Source organism: Alternaria ventricosa, assembly GCF_023758065.1.
Source record: "Alternaria ventricosa strain BMP 2768 chromosome Unknown scaffold_4, whole genome shotgun sequence".
Taxonomy (NCBI): Eukaryota; Fungi; Ascomycota; class Dothideomycetes; order Pleosporales; family Pleosporaceae; genus Alternaria; species Alternaria ventricosa.
The window spans coordinates 2,019,092-2,031,833 of NW_026055684.1; the positions used below are offsets into that span (position 1 = coordinate 2,019,092).

The 12,742-nt window shown below is 55.3% G+C and overlaps 7 protein-coding genes across 7 annotated transcripts; 3 read left to right on the plus strand and 4 right to left on the minus strand.

Moving 5' to 3' along the window:
• Window positions 1-118: 118 nt before the first annotated feature.
• On the minus strand, window positions 119-388 carry J4E93_003353 (uncharacterized protein; the record flags this gene model as incomplete). The annotated part of the gene is made up of 1 exon (XM_049341292.1): window positions 119-388. The coding sequence occupies one exon, from the start codon at window positions 386-388 to the stop codon at window positions 119-121; it is 270 nt and encodes an 89-aa protein (XP_049202174.1).
• Window positions 389-1,492: 1,104 nt separating this feature from the next.
• Window positions 1,493-1,965, minus strand: J4E93_003354 (uncharacterized protein; the record flags this gene model as incomplete). Its single annotated transcript, XM_049341293.1, has 2 exons — window positions 1,493-1,910; window positions 1,961-1,965. The coding sequence occupies 2 exons, from the start codon at window positions 1,963-1,965 to the stop codon at window positions 1,493-1,495; spliced, it is 423 nt and encodes a 140-aa protein (XP_049202175.1).
• A 1,401-nt stretch (window positions 1,966-3,366) lies between these two features.
• J4E93_003355 (uncharacterized protein) lies at window positions 3,367-6,294 on the plus strand (the record flags this gene model as incomplete). The annotated part of the gene is made up of 3 exons (XM_049341294.1): window positions 3,367-3,899; window positions 3,948-6,186; window positions 6,253-6,294. The coding sequence occupies 3 exons, from the start codon at window positions 3,367-3,369 to the stop codon at window positions 6,292-6,294; spliced, it is 2,814 nt and encodes a 937-aa protein (XP_049202176.1).
• A 661-nt stretch (window positions 6,295-6,955) lies between these two features.
• J4E93_003356 (uncharacterized protein) lies at window positions 6,956-7,841 on the plus strand (the record flags this gene model as incomplete). Its single annotated transcript, XM_049341295.1, has 2 exons — window positions 6,956-7,327; window positions 7,401-7,841. 2 exons carry the CDS (start codon window positions 6,956-6,958, stop codon window positions 7,839-7,841), a joined length of 813 nt encoding a protein of 270 aa, XP_049202177.1.
• Window positions 7,842-7,975: 134 nt separating this feature from the next.
• Window positions 7,976-9,707, minus strand: J4E93_003357 (uncharacterized protein; the record flags this gene model as incomplete). Its single annotated transcript, XM_049341296.1, has 5 exons — window positions 7,976-8,311; window positions 8,371-8,799; window positions 8,853-8,927; window positions 8,994-9,264; window positions 9,322-9,707. 5 exons carry the CDS (start codon window positions 9,705-9,707, stop codon window positions 7,976-7,978), a joined length of 1,497 nt encoding a protein of 498 aa, XP_049202178.1.
• Window positions 9,708-9,949: 242 nt separating this feature from the next.
• Window positions 9,950-11,148, plus strand: J4E93_003358 (uncharacterized protein; the record flags this gene model as incomplete). The annotated part of the gene is made up of 4 exons (XM_049341297.1): window positions 9,950-10,160; window positions 10,225-10,673; window positions 10,736-10,855; window positions 10,915-11,148. 4 exons carry the CDS (start codon window positions 9,950-9,952, stop codon window positions 11,146-11,148), a joined length of 1,014 nt encoding a protein of 337 aa, XP_049202179.1.
• A 34-nt stretch (window positions 11,149-11,182) lies between these two features.
• Window positions 11,183-12,670, minus strand: J4E93_003359 (uncharacterized protein; the record flags this gene model as incomplete). Its single annotated transcript, XM_049341298.1, has 1 exon — window positions 11,183-12,670. One exon carries the CDS (start codon window positions 12,668-12,670, stop codon window positions 11,183-11,185), a length of 1,488 nt encoding a protein of 495 aa, XP_049202180.1.
• Window positions 12,671-12,742: the final 72 nt, after the last annotated feature.

Here is a 12,742-nt window from a genome sequence, read left to right on the forward strand (position 1 = left end):
GCTTAAACCATAGTGGTATCGTTCTGAACCTTGTGATTGTTAGAGAGGTGCCAAAGAAGGACGGGTGTGGACCACATACCGAAGTGAAATGTCGAACCGGTGCTCAAGTACTGAGTACTTAGATGGAGCGCTTGTTGGCCTCAGCGGAGCCCTCGTGCTTCTCCTGGTTCATCTTGTCGGAAGCAGCGTTCAGGGCACCGGAGGCACGGTCGGTGAGGGAGTCCTGGCCAGGGACGTTGCCCTTAGCCTGCTGCTTGTTGGCCTCCTTGTTGGCCTCAGCGGACTGGCCCTGGACGGTCTCGGCGACGTAGTTGGCGGCGTTCTTGACAGAGTTGACGGCCTGGCCGACGATGCCCTCGTTGGGAGTGTTGGCGTTGGGAGCAGACATTTTGAAGTGTTTGGGGTTTGAGGGGTTTGGTTTGGAAGAAGTGGTAGTGTAGATGAGGTGATGAAGGCTTGTTGTGTGATGGAGGAAGCAAAGGGGAGACGGGTGAGGGTATTTATGTAGAGCAAGAGGGGTAGGTGAGGGAGGCTAGTGAGGGGCTGAGGGCTGAGCGCTAGGCTCCAACAGAGTGCAAACAAACATACGTCACTGTTTCCGGTGGTGAGTGACGTCACACAGGAGGGCCCATGGAATGAGGGCCAGACCACGCAAGCGCGATGGGGTATCCGCAGCCACGAACCATCACATGCAATGCACAAACCCACGCAAGAGAGTGGCACTTTTTGAAAATTCCGCTGTCGATCGTGGATTATCATGCAAATCGCGTCATGGGCGAATGGACAATCATCTGGCATTCGCTGCGTGCCTGAATGATGCCCCTCTATTGCCCCGCCGGTGACGTCAGATCGTGTACCGCGGCTTGCTTCAAGACAGCAGCCCAACAAAGCACGCAAACGCTTGCCGCAAAGAAGCCACACTTACGCTGTCACGCGCTCCTGTTTCAGCCCGAGGATAGGCGGTAGCCGCAGCAATGCAGGGCCAGCTGAGATCCGAGGGGGTCGGTTCCGGAAGGTGCTTGTTCCCGGAGGAGTCTACTCCGCTGGCGGTGCTGCATACTGTGGCCTGGAAGCAGACATGTTGCCATACTCTGACAGCCAACACGTCATACGTAGTCCTCATCGAGATGTCTCCACCCGGATCCAGTGACCTGGCAGATCCGCCAAGTGGGGGTAGCTGTAAGGACAGATCTTCTTCCCGTGCCTTGCTTGACTACATGTTGTGGACACATGCTACGTCTGCGTACGAGAAATCCAACACCCACCAGCAAACACACAAAGACAATCGCAGATACGGCACACAAGCGTCATGGATTCAACCGTATGAAGAAGGGGATTAATTGCCGCTGTGAGCGGATGATCTAATACCTCTATGGTACCAAAAATCTAAACCGAGAAACTTGGAACGAGCGATGCGAAGGGAATCGTGACAGCGCCTGTACCAGCAAGCCCACTGCCACTCGTGCAGTCGTCCGTCGTTGGGTATCGTAACTTAAAGGATGGTACAATGCGGTCGGTGTCCCCGGCGCTTAGGCCTTCCAGTATGCGTCCGCGACCTTGGGCCAGGTCTCGGTGAATCGGGTGGGGCCATGCGCTGCCGTTCCTGTTGATCTTTGCGGATGATTTGCCTGCAGAGGTCGACAAAGGCTTCATCCACATTGGCTCTTCTCCGAGCACTGGTTTCAAAGTACGGTATGTTCCACTCACGGGAAATTGCAAAGGCGCGTGGGCGTGGCACTGCTCGGTCTTCTTCTAGATCTGACTTGTTGCCGATGAGGACCATGGGAACGTTGCTATCTTCCTTTATTCGTCGTATTTGCTCCCGAAGCTCTGCCAGTTCCCAGAACGACGATGCCGATGTTATGCTGAAGACGAGAAGGAACCCTTGACCGGTTTTCATATACAGTTCCCTATGGGGGTGTAAGTCGTAAGCTGGTATGGGACTCGAATGGTGTATTACCTCATAGCAGCTACTTTTGGTTAGTCATGGGTCGCGTGTGCATGGGCGGCTGTAGATACTCACTGAACTGTTCGGTGCCTGCAGTGTCCAGGATCTCCAGAATGACATGACGGCCCTTCAGCGGGTCAGCAACAGGGTAGTGCAGGAGGGTGGAAGCACACTCACGTCAACATCAAGCACCTTTCGGTATGAATCTTCAATGGTAGGATCGTAACTCTCTATCCATACATTCTGCACGAATTGTGCTGTGGACAAGTCAGCGCTGCTGTGGTGTTGGCGAGTACTCGAGGCGGTAACCTTACCTGTTAGGCAGCTCTTTCCGACTCCACCTAAGGCGCCACTCTCGTCAGTTGTGACCTAGTTGCTGACGGTGTCTAACTAGCTTACCAGAACCTAGGACGACTATGTGGTACTCCCGTTGCGACATGCTTCAGATTTGCGTGGGCAGCTTGCAGCGAGGCCAGGAGGTTATTGACGAGAAGTGCTCCTCGCCTCCTGTGGCGGTGGGTGCCACAGAGGGATGAGCGGCTCAAAGCCGCCGCCGTCTAGTAAAGGCTAAGGAAGTCGACTCGTCGTGCTGCCTGGACACTGCGTCGGTCTGTACCAGAGGGCTGAGTCGGCGGTGCGCGTCGTACTGCGCTCTGGGCCAACCACACTCGTCAGCGCATCGATTTCCAAACCAAGCCACGTCCAATCAGACAAAAGCAGCCTCGAATGCAGCAGGCGACGAGCCACAGAGGCAAAGCGACTGCATGCATGCGCGGGGCAAGTTTGTGTAACGCACCTGTTTGACGCGCCGAGGTTGGGGGCTGGGGAAGATTTTTCCGTCACGTGAAGGGCGAGGTGGGAGAAGGAAACGGCGTCGCGATAATCAGGGAGCAAGCAGCGACAAAGAGGTAGCGAAGAAAGGCACATGCATGCAGTAGACTTGGTAGGGCTTAGCAGGAGATATGCCAGGTGTTCGGCTCTGGGGTGCAGCCCGTACAGCCCGTAATTATGCCAAAAAACAAAGCGCCGAGATGCTGCGAGAGAGAGGGAGACGAGGTCGTCGCGGCCAGTCGCGAAACAAAGCCAGGGCGCCGGGACAAGCTCCAATCTATGATAGCGTGGCCCTCTGATCGAGTCGTGCACAAGAAGGGTTCGCAAGGCTGTCGAGCAAGCATCCTGTCGACGTAATAATCGCCCATGGAGAGCCTCCCGCTTCCCCGACGCCGCCTGAACTGAGTCGTGAAGAGCCTGGGCTGGCGGTTGGGGTTAAGGAGCAGGGAATCCAATAAGGGTCCCGTGATCTGGAGCAGGCCGGGCACGTGCGCCCTGGCACTGCAGACGTGTGAGGGCAGCCGACACAGGGCGCATGGGAGCCGAACGACGACGACGCCGACGACAAGCTCCAATTCCACCCGACCATGCGTTTTAGTGCTGCTGTCGCCATTGCAGCATGTCTCGCGCCGGCTGCGGCCATCTTCGAGGACGATGCCTTCCACATTGATTTCCACTATGCCCTGCTAGGCCTGCCTGCCCCAGAGGCCACCTTCTTCCAGAAGCCCTATGCGGGCTCCAAGGCATCGCTCCTGTACTCGATATCGCAGAACCAGACCATCGGCGCCATCAACCCCAAGGATGGCGCGCTCGTCTGGCGGCAGCACCTGGCCTCGCAGCCCGGCCACCGCGGACATTTGCGTTCAGGCAACGAGCAGGACACCGTAATCAGCGCTATCGGAGACCGCGTCACGTCATGGAGCGCTTCCGACGGCCGTCTCGTGTGGGACACCAGCCTCGGAGGGGCTGCAGTCGAGGATCTGGAGATACTAGAACAGGAAGATGGCATGACCATCAGCGCGGCCAAAGACGCCATTGTCCTGGCTACCGACAGCAGCAACAGCGTCAAGAGGCTTGACGGCAAGACTGGGCGCGTCAAGTGGACATACGAGGATACGAGGTGGCTATATCAATCAATGGCAATATGACAGACACTGACAGGCCACAGCGGAGACACGCCTTTTCAGGTCTCGACCTCGCCGACAACCATCTACTACATCGCCCTCCACGCGCCCTTGCTTGGAGGCTCCAAGCTCCGAGTCACGTCGCTCAACCCCATCACAGGAAAGAAGCTCGACCAGTACACCCTCAACTCGGACACAGAGATCTCCTCGCGCGACCGTATCCTTTTCGCCGGAGCCAACACGGCTGCCCCACTATTGGCTTGGACCGACAAGGCGAACAAGGTGCTGAAGGTGAACATTATTGGCACCAAGGCTGTGTCGACCTTCAACACGCCGGGCGACGAAGTCATCGAGAACATCGTTCTCCATGCTCCCAACCACATCAATTCGCTCGCCCACTTCCTCGTCGAGTACCAGACTGCCATCGGCCATTCTGCTGAAGTCTACCACGTCGACCTCAACAAGCAAACCGTTTCCAAAGCCTACAGCCTCCCGGAGCTGAGGACAAAGGGAACTTTCACCACAAGCACATCTGATGCCAACGTCTACTTCACCAGGATTACTGAAGATGAAGTGACAGTTTTCTCTTCCGTCTCGCACGGTGTCTTGGGTCGCTGGACTGTCAAAGGCTCTCCGGCACTTGCGGGCGCCTTCCCTGTGCATGGCCAATCTGAAGTTGTTGTAAAGTCAGGAGCCGCCAGCGCTGTGCGATCGGCCGTTCTGTACTCCAACGGACAGTGGGCACTCCTGCGAAACGATGAAGTCGCTTGGACCCGGCCCGAATTCTTGTCCGGCGCAGTCTCCGCAGTCTGGGCTGGTCTGCCCGAACAGGAGGCCCTGGCACAAGCACTTGCTGACGAAAGCCATCGCAACCCTGTTTCTGCTTATATCCACCGTGTGCAGAGGCATCTCCAGGATCTGCAATACTTCCCCGCGTGGGCGCAGAGCATTCCCCAGCGCCTCTTGAGTAGTGTGCTTGGCAAGACAAAGGAGACAACAGTCGACGATATTCAACAAGACACTTTCGGTTTTCACAAGCTTGTTGTCGTCGCCACTAAGGCGGGCCGCCTTGCTGCCCTCGATGTCGGTTCGCGAGGTAAGGTGATGTGGAACGTGGATCTTGGCCAGTTCGCGCCCGACACGAGCTTCCAACACCCGACTCTCAAGGCTCACAGCGGCTATGTTGAAGTAAAAGACGCCAGCTTCCAGGGGTCAATGTTCATCAATTCGACAACTGGTGGCCTCATCACTTCCGACAAAATCAAGCTTGAGCCTTCCCTAGTTGCTGAGGGGCAAAGCCTTATTGCATTTACCTTAGTGGACGGCACTCTGAAAGGATATCTGGAAAGCCAGCCTGGTTCCGAACCAGTGTGGAGCTTTACGCCACCTGTCGAGGAGAAGATTGCCAGCTATGTCGCTCGCCCGATCAAGGACCCTGTTGCGTCTATCGGCAAAGTACTAGGCGACAGGAGGGTACTGTACAAGTACCTGAACCCAAACCTCGTCCTAGTCACAACAGTGGTGGAGTCCGCGCGATCCGCGTCCGTCTATCTGCTTGATTCTGCATCTGGGCAAGTACTACATACTATGTCACACAACGATGTCGATACCACACGACCCATTCCAGCCACTATCTCAGAGAACTGGTTCGCGTATGCGCTGACTATCGATGCTGCATCTGGCGCTTCTTCCCGCGGCTACCAGCTCGTCGTCTCTGACCTTTACGAATCCCCCCTCCCCGACGACAGGGGTCCATTGGGCGATTCGTCTAACTCTTCTACCGTGAAACCTTTGGGTTCGAACGGCGACGCTGCGAAGCCTTATGTACTATCGCAGAGTTATCAAGTACCAGCAGAGATTACACACATGAGTGTCACACAGACCAGACAGGGCATCACCAGTCGTGAGCTCCTCGTCACTCTACCCGCACTCAACGCTATAGTTGGCATTCCACGCATGGTGATTGACCCTCGCCGACCCGTCGGTCGTGAGCCTACTGCGCAGGAAGCGTCTGAAGGTCTGGTCAAGTACACACCCCTCATCAACTTCGACCCGAAGTGGCACCTTACCCACAAGTACGAAGTCTTAGGTATCGAAGATATTATCACGAGTGAGAGTGGAATCGAGAGTACTTGCCTGGTCTTTGCCTATGGCTTGGATATCTTCGGAACACGGGTCGCACCCAGTTTCTCGTTCGATATCCTAGGCAAGGGCTTCAACAAGATTTCTATGCTTTTGACCGTTGTTGGACTGTTTGTCGGAGTCTTGTTCGTTGCGCCTTTGGTAAGTCTACCCTCTATACTTTTCCGCGCATTGTTGTGTTACATGGCATACTAATCAGCACTCTAGGTCAAGCGAAAGCAGATCAACGCCATGTGGACGACACTATGATCGGCTATCAAACGATAGCTTCGTAAGAGAAGCAGCATCGAACATATTCAGGTCTCGGAGAGACTTCCTAACACACACGCACGCTTGGTGCTCACGCTGCAGAGCTGCATCAGCCTAGTAGCTCCCACGATCAGCACGGCTTACTGAGCCCTCTTGATCGAGGTCACGATACCTCATACAACGCATGTTGAAATGAATAATCAAGTCAATGCTCACTTTTTGACACTCAATTGTGATGATGTAATGCATGACGGCTATACCCGCATATACATATGACCTTATCTCCGTTCATATCCATGCAAGAAATTGACGGGCACGTTTGTACCTTTTTCCAATGACGTCGAGCAGAAGTAAAACGGGTGGAGAAACCACGCTATATACTTAGGAGCTAGCAACGCGATTTGTTCATCGCGGAGATAACAACGGTAACTACACGTCAGGCACAATGATGCAAATGCCGTTGTGGAGATCTGCGTATATATACCACTAACCATGCTGCTAATGTGGGGAACAGTGTAATACACGGCTCTCTATCTTCATCGGCCTGTACTACCTCAATATTTATCACAGCAAAAACCGATCGTGCGACCAATAACTAAACAACCGGCATACTACCTACACTCTCCCCATCTCTCAACACACACCCTCAACCGCCCAAACCATGACCGACCAAAAACGCTACACCAACAAACTGACCAACTCGCGCATCCTCGTGATCGGCGGCACATCCGGCCTCGGCTACAGCGTTGCAGAAGCCTGTCTCGAAAACGGCGCTCTAGTAACCATCAGCTCCTCCAACCCATCTCGCATCGATGCCGCCGTATCCAGACTCAAAACCGCGTACCCCTCTGCCGCCGACTCCAAAAACCCGCGCATCAGGGGTCTTGCCGTTAACCTAGGCAAGCCAGAGACGCTGGAAGAAGAGCTGAAGACGCTGTTGGAGAAGACGGTGGAGAGGATGCCGGAAAGCAAGTTGGACCATGTTGTTTTTACTGCGGGGGATAAGTTGGCGGATATTAAGTTGGGGGATATGGTGCGTTCATGCCTTTATACCTCTTATTACATCCGCGTATCGATGTACACAGCACGACTAACGATATCTCCAGACGATGCAAAACATCCTCGCAGCCGGCCAAATCCGTTTCTTCGCGCCCTTGCTCCTCGCAAAACACCTCCCGCAGTACCTCGTTCAAAACTACAAATCCTCTTACACCATCACCACAGGCGCTGTATCCGAAAAGCCAATTCCTAACTGGAGTGTCATCGGTGCGTATGCAGGCGGATTGCACTCCATGGTGCGCAACCTTGCTCTCGATATGAAGCCCATCCGCGTTAATGGCGTGAGCCCGGGCGCGGTGGATACAGAGATGTGGGATCATCACGGCGAGGAGAAGAAGCAGGAGATTATGCGGGGTATGGAGAGTAGGATGGCGACGGGGAGGGTGGGGAGGCCGGAGGATGTGGCGGAGACGTTTTTGGGGTTGTTGAGGGATTATAATGTTGATGGGACGATGGTTAGGACGGATGGCGGGGGTATGCTGATGTGATATTTTGGTTAAGTAAGTAGATGTATTTCTCTGAGGGTTACATCTCTTAGATATCCTGTATTGAATGATGTCCTCAAGATGACCCGTCAAATGAGTCTGCAAAACAAACTCCTCTGGTCGCAAGTAAGAAAGCCTCAATCCTCCGTGCTCCTAACCAAGACCCTCAACCCCTTGCTATCCAGCTTCGCAACCGGAATGAAGAAATCATGACCCAACTCCACATCACTGACATCACTCTCGTGAAGCTCAAACCTGTACTTCCTGAACAACATGCCCAGCGTGAGGTACAGCTCCACGTATGCCAGATTGATACCTAGACAATTGCGCGTACCGCGACCAAACGAAACCATGAAGCGCTCCAGCGGAATGCCGTCGACGGTCTTGGGATCGTTGAGCCAGCGCTCCGGGATGAAGGTGCGGGAAGAAGGGAAGAGAGCTTCGTCGTGCGAGACTTCGGGGATGGTCATGGACTGTGAGAGTGGGGAGTTAGTTTGGATGCGATGGATCATGGAGTAGGGTAATGACTTACAATGCAAGTATTTGCAGGAATGACCCACTCCTTGTACTGCAGAGGCGTCTTATGTGTCCTGGGATTTCGGGCACTCAAGCCGTATGACATGCGAGCGGTTTCCATGATGATGGCTTTGAAATACGGCATCTTCTCCAGCGGGGCCAGATCCAGGTCATCTCTGTTGAGGAAAGCTTCTACGAGCTCTTTGTGCAGGCGTTCGTATATGCGTGGAGTGCTGATGATGTGGAACGCGGCTGTGGAGAGCGAGAAAGCGGTTGTCTCTACGCCGCCTCCAATGATGATTTGCGCTTCATCCTCCAGACGTTTTTGGGTTTTGTCAGAGTCAGGTAGCTTGGAGCCGACGATCTCCTGGAAGATGGTCTTTTTCGCATCGTTGGACTTGATGTCCTCGCCTTGAAGGGTGCGCGCAATGTGATTTCGGTTATCCTGACTCGCATGTTAGACTCAACACGGTATAGATGCAGTGCTGTGCCGCATACCTGCTTGAACTTGAGCACTGGCTTCACTGCTGGCTGCAGCCAGCCGCTGATACGGTCAGGGATACAATCGAGAATCTGCAGAAACCATGTCAGTTCCACGTGTGACTTGTGCACATCTTGAATGAGCTAAATATAACCCACGGGAAGTATCATGGGGAACTGCGTGGCGATGTGACCCACACCGCCAACTCGAATAAAAGCATCATGGAATGACTCGAATTCAGGATGCTTGAGCTGGTTGTAGTTGAAGCCGAAGAAGTAGTCCATGATGATGTCGCCTGTCAGGGCGGGGAAGGCATGGGATAGGTTAAGCGGCTCTGCATGAGCCTCAAACTCTTGCATGCGCACGGAGAGGGTGTTGACATGGCGGTGGATGATGTGTATGAAGTCGAGGATGGAGCGGCGTGAGAACCTGACAACAGGCGTTAATCGTGCCGAGGTGCCTTGCACTACATGTTGAAGCACCTACATGGGAGCCAACGCAGCACGGCGTCGCTTGTGCTGCTCCGCGTTAACGGTCGGCAGCAGGCCGCCTGCACACCCAAACCTCTTGTCCCAACCCTCCTTGTCGAGGTGGACGTTCTTGGCGTAGACTTGATCGTAAAAGTATGGGTCTCGTATGTGCAGTTCATCAGGCGTCACTCTTACAATAGGGCCATAAAGATCGTGGAGCTTGGAGATTTGCTTCGAGTACTGCGCCTTGTGGACAATTTCGTAGTAGCCCTCGTACCAGCTTGTGGCTGCCGCAATCCTGGGGCCAGGAAAGCGGGATAGTGGATGGCAATATAGGCGGTAAAAGACACGTGCGAGGAGGTACACAAAGTACGCCAGCAGACACAGAGCGGGAAGAGACATGACGGCTGGCTGTCAGAGAGGCAGTAAGTCGATCAGGCGGCGAAGCGCTCTTTAGACAGCAGAGTGCGCTCCTACATGTCGCTAAGGCATGTGGTGTTTGCAGACTGATTATGGAATGGGGTGCGTTTGACCCGGCATCCTGGATCCTACGGCATGGCCGACGAAAGTAGAGAGGTGGAAGATATAAGGCGAGGCCTGACCCCGCGAGTGCAAACGCTCTTGGAAAAGAACTGGAACACAGCATGTCAGCCCCGCAGGATCCAACAGCCGAGGGCAACCTGCAATCCGTCCTGCATCTCGACGTCGACACGGCCAACAACAGCGATAGCGATTCGGCATTCGGCGGCGAATCCACGGCATCCACGTCCATCGCATCGACTATCCTGAACTATGAGTATTCCAATGGGCGGCGATACCACGGCTACCGGTCCGGCTCGTACATCTTACCGAACGGTCAGTCCTAAGTGTACGAAGTGCATGTGAGACAAATGCTGACTTCGTACCTCCACCTCTGCAGACGAGCAGGAGCAAGACCGCCTCGATCTCCTCCACCACATCTTCCTGCTCATCCTAGGCGGCAAGCTCTACGATGCACCCATCCCGCCTGCGCCCCAGCGCGTGCTCGACATCGGCACCGGCACCGGCATCTGGGCGATTGACTTTGCCGATGAACACCCAGAGGCGCAGGTCATAGGCACTGATCTCAGTCCCATCCAGCCAACGTGGGTGCCGCCCAACGTCAAGTTCTACATTGACGATGCCGAGTCGGAATGGGTCTACAGCCCCGACGAGGCCTTTGACTTTATCCACTGCCGAACCATGTCTGGCAGCATCTCCGACTGGGACAAGCTGGTGCGGCAGACGTACACGCACACTAAGCCCGGTGGTTGGGTAGAGTTCCAGGAGCCGCTTGCGTTGTGTGAGTGTGACGACGGGACCATGGAGCTGGCTACCGACATGCTCAAGGTAAGTTTTGACTGTACGAAGTGCATGTGATACATATACTGACTTCGTACCTCTACTTCTAGTGGCAGGAGTTGTGCCACGCTGCCGCCAAAACGTGGGGAAGGGACATCACGGCCGGGGATAGCCTGAAGCAGCGGATGACGGATGCAGGGTTCGTCGATGTTCACGAGAAGCTCATCAAGGTATGTCTACCCTCTTCCCCTACACTATGCCGTTTACGAGGCTAATGCGGTGCCTGTAGATCCCTATCGGCCCTTGGGCCAAGGACGCGAAAATGAAGGAAATCGGCCGCTACCAGCGCGAGCACATGTCCATGGGCATCGAGCCTTACACTCTCGGTCTCCTGGGCAAGGTCATGGGCTGGAGTGAGTCCGAGTGCCGTGTCATGATTGCCAAGGTGGTTGCGGATATCAGGAGGAAGGATGTGCATATGTATATCCGCTTCTATTTTACTCACGGACGGAAGCCGACGTGAGGGCTATATAGCCAGTATATATGATACCAGTCAATTACATTCGTCGCTTGACTCGCGTGAGAGCCCTTTCAACAACGGTCCTCCCTAGTTGAGGTATACTCTGGCCACCGTATATTTCTTGGTCGTTCTCATCTTGCTCACCCTCTACACTAGCGGGTACAACTCTGACCTCGTACTGGCGCGGCGGATCCCTCAGACCCGGCCATATATCCAAGGGCAGAAAGTCGCCCTGGGCCACGGTAAACTGCTCCCTTGCACGTTCATCCTCGAGGCGTATCCTGTCTAGCTCCTTTTGCGCCTCCTCAGCCTTCCGTTTGGCCTTTTCGTGCCGCCTCCGTCGTGACGAGACCTCAACGAGGAGCTCGGCGTAGGCAAGGTCGAAGCGTTCGAAGAAGTCGCGCTGGCTCTCCCACTCGTCGATGCCGCTGAGCAGGCTAGGCCGTGTGTCTTCCAGCCATGAGGCATAGAAGGAGCGTGAGGTCACAATGTGCTCTTTGACTTGGCCAGTGATTTGCGACATCATCTCGAGTATCTTGGACAGGGCTGACGACTCGCTGCGGACGTGGCGGATGTGATTCTCGATTTGGCCCAGGAGGAAGGTCATCTCAGAGCCTCGTTCCTGTATCTCGGTCACGACGTCTTCCACCTCCTGCGCGTCCTTTTGCAAGACGTTGAGCATGTCGCGGCGCTCCTCTTCGCTCATGGGCTCGGGAGGCGCGGCGCCATTATCCTCGGAGTGGACTGGCGCATCTCCTGTTGCTTGGGTGGCAGCAGCGGAACCTCCTTCTGTATGGCGCAAGGCTGTTATGCACAGGTCGTAGTGCTGAACAAGCGACTGGAATGCCTGCGCAGCCTCTTTCGCGTGGCCTTCAAGATCATGGTAGAGGCTAGGTATAGGGCTCGGAGTGGACGTGGACACGGGTGTCATGGGCACGTTCTCGATGGAGGAGTAGAGGTTGTCCAGACATGTATCGAAGACATGGGAGCTCTCGTCGAGCGTCGCATGAGCATCGTTATAGCGGTCTATGCAGGCGCGCAGTGTGGATTGGAGGTTGGAGACGGTGGCGCTGTCGATGAAGTCGTAGAGGTGCTTCTGGGGAGTGCCCGGAGGCTGCAGGGCGCCTTCAATGGGCGTATCGCGGAGGACGGCGAGGGTCGAGTTGACACCGGCAAAGGAGGCGTCGACGTCGTGGAGCAGCTGCTTGAACTCGGCCTGGACCTCCGACTCGACCACGTCTACGCCGCGGCGGACGGCTTCCAGGGCATCCACCTGCTGCTCGACGAGGTTGCGGATGGACGTGTTCTTGGCGGAAACGACTGCGTTCTCTTCGAGCAGGTCACGTGCGGTGTTGACGATGTCGGTGGCGCGCCATAGGACCGTCTGGGTGTTGAGGGAGCGTTTGGCGGCGACAAAGTGCTTGACGAGATGCTCGAGCGTGAGCGACTGGGCCTGGTCGTTGTCCAGCGACGTCCTAGATGCAGCGCTGCTGGTGGGAGAAGCGGGGGACGGGGGAGAGGCCATCGTATCGGCGGCCACGGCAGCTGGTGTTGAGCATAGTGGCAGCGGTGCCGGTCGCGTTGTGGTGGGCGATGC